This window comes from Clupea harengus, chromosome 7, assembly GCF_900700415.2.
Source record: "Clupea harengus chromosome 7, Ch_v2.0.2, whole genome shotgun sequence".
NCBI classification, from domain to species: Eukaryota; Metazoa; Chordata; class Actinopteri; order Clupeiformes; family Clupeidae; genus Clupea; species Clupea harengus.
Window position 1 is genome coordinate 26,116,095 of NC_045158.1, and position 2,699 is coordinate 26,118,793.

At 44.8% G+C, this 2,699-nt stretch overlaps 1 protein-coding gene across 1 annotated transcript in view; it reads right to left on the reverse strand.

Annotated features, from left to right (window-relative positions):
• Nucleotides 1–2,484, reverse strand: part of LOC105891691 (tenascin-like) — a gene marked incomplete at its 5' end in the record, with an annotated part of 10,108 nt that extends 7,624 nt beyond the window's left edge. Inside the window, 2 exons of the mRNA XM_031569891.2 lie at nt 840–962; nt 2,115–2,484. Of these exons, the coding sequence (XP_031425751.1) occupies nt 840–962; nt 2,115–2,484 (493 nt within the window). The remainder of the gene's footprint in view (nt 1–839; nt 963–2,114) is intronic.
• Between the last annotated feature and the right edge of the window lie 215 nt (nt 2,485–2,699).

Sequence of the window (2,699 nt, forward strand, 5' to 3'; positions counted from 1 at the left end):
ATTTCAAGTAATATAACAGGTAGTTGTCTTTCACAACGTTGCTACACTATAGCCTAATTACGAAGCTCCTAGCAAGCTAATGGTTTGGGGATGCCGTAGGAAGATTTCTGGACATGTAATTGTAGACTGCTGCACGAAATCATAGATTTCAAGGGGGTTCTCACAGAATTGCCATTGCTGTGGACTAACGAAAGCAGCTGTCCTTGGGGGCCACCTTCCAGCTGGAGGCCCCAGGCAATCGCCTGCTTCACTTCCCCTGTCGCGACCCCCCTGTTAGCAATGCACATGTTCTGAAGAGACTCGAAGACAGGGGACGTCTAGGAGAGGAATGCCAGACGCTAGTGATGAATGACATCCTTAAACGGTTTCCGATGAGTACATCTGCAGGTATCTGACTCAGTCATTAGAAAACCTGCTGCTGGACTGCAATGAAACGCTGCCAAAGCTGTTGAGTTGTGGGGAATGATCACTCAATCCATAGCCAAGGACCACAATTTAGTTACGCTAACACTTGCGCAAGAAAGATAACTACTTTAAGTAAATTATATTTGATATATATTTTTGTATCTATTTTATATATATTTTGAAGATTTCTATTAGAAATACATTTTTCCATCAGAAATAAATGTTTTAAATAAAATTATTAATATCCACATCATGAAAACTTAACATAAATGAAGACATACAAATCAACACGGCTGCCTTGAAATGTGAAATAAGCCGATGGTTGCTATAAGGCGTCACCAAAGCGATGGTTGCTATAAGGCGTCATCAAAGCGATGGTTGCTATAAGGCGTCACCAAAGCGTAGGCTGAGTACACGGGCTCTCGGGCTCTCACCTCCCTGTACGGGCACATAGGACACCCGGTAACTGCCCACGCGGGCGCGGGGCACACTCCAGTGGACCGTGGCAGAGGTGTCGGTGACGTCAGAGAAACGGATGCCCTTCGGCATTCCTAAGCCTGCAGAGGAGTCGGAGACAAGGAGAGAACAAGCAAGAGGTAACCCATTAGTGAATGTAGGCGACTGTCAACATTAAGAGCCAGCTCTGTCGGGTTGTCTGTCTGCAAGACTGACCTGCTACAAAGAGTAAAGCAAACAATCATCCCATTTAAGTATTATTGTGTAAAAGAAAGAAAAAAGAATATCAGAGGTGAGAGAGCTGTGGTTACAATGGTTCCATCTTAAATGGAGGACACACACAAAAGGGGCCATGACTCAAGGCCTTAGTGCTGAGCCGTGTCTTGGACCCTTGCGTGACAGACAGTGGAGGATTTTAACTCGCCCCCATTACTGGAACACAATGGCCACGCATGCAACATCAAGAGTCATGAGCCATTCTAATAGGGGACAGAGACACACACACAATGCTGGAAGTACACATATACACACACACACACACACACACACATACACACACACAAACACACACACACACACATATACACACACACACACACACACACACACACACACACACACACACACACACACACAACCTAAAAGCTTGGCTAACCATCCAAAAAACATTAACTGCAGGTCAACTGGACAAACAGAAACAACCCAAAAAGGGACAGGACAAATACTGAACAAAGACACGAGAAAGCAGAAAAATGTTGGAACATGAATCTCCTGAGCAGTTCCCTGATTGCATCAGCAAACAGTTTAGGACAGGACTGATCTGTTGCTAATGACAACTGGGAGCTGCTCAATGTGATGCAGTTTTGGACCGCATCCACAGGAGAACACCCAGGAGCGAATGCGGACTGGACACACAGACAGTCATAAGACGTTCAGACAGATTTCTATCTGGACACACATGTTGGTTAGTCTCTTTGGCACAACCTAAAACAGATGTAAGGCTTCTTTGAACATATTGAGCAGAAAATGTCTTCTTGAGACCGTTTTGTTAGAACACTGAAGACAAGACACAGATGTCATGTTAGCACTAACTGGACATTTTTTTGAAGTAGAGAAGTATTGGGTAAAGTTGATTTCATAGATGAAAGTGGAATATGGAATTGCTAAATTAAAAGCTAAGTGTTGTTATGGTTCTGTCCACCAGCTTGCGGTGCGTTCATTGATGGCGCAGAAACAAAGGGAAAAGTGAATACCTGTTTTAGCTGCACCAGAAAGGGGTGGGAAGCGACGTTCCAAAATGACTCCAAAGAGCTCAATTTGGTAGTCTGTGTCCTCCAAAAGATCTGAGAACACCTGAGTCCTCTCGTCGCTGGACACAGTGAACTCTTCTAGCGAACCAGTCGACTCGTCGGTAACTCTAATGACAAAGCTATCAAAGACGTCCTCCGGGGCGCTCCAGGCCAGTTTAAAGCTCGTAGGGGTGACGTCAGACACAAACAGGTGCTCCACCTCTGGCTCCAGCTCTGGGTGACAAGAGTACAACAAGTTTTCTCCTCCGCTGTGGACTCCAAAACGAACTCGGAGTGCAGTTATGAAGGTACAAGAAGCTACGCAAGAGGAATGGTGCAAAGAAAATCAATGCTGATTCGATGCTTCATCTGATTTTTAGTCAGCAAGGCGAGATTGAGGTCTATGTTGGAGGCCAATAGCATTAGACTTCTATACCATTCTTCAGCATGCTCACCAGACTCTGTTAGATGGCAGGTGCTCTAAAAATCCATTCAATGCCTTTCAGGAGGTTAGAAACAATATTGGAAAAGATAACAGTCAGTGTGTAT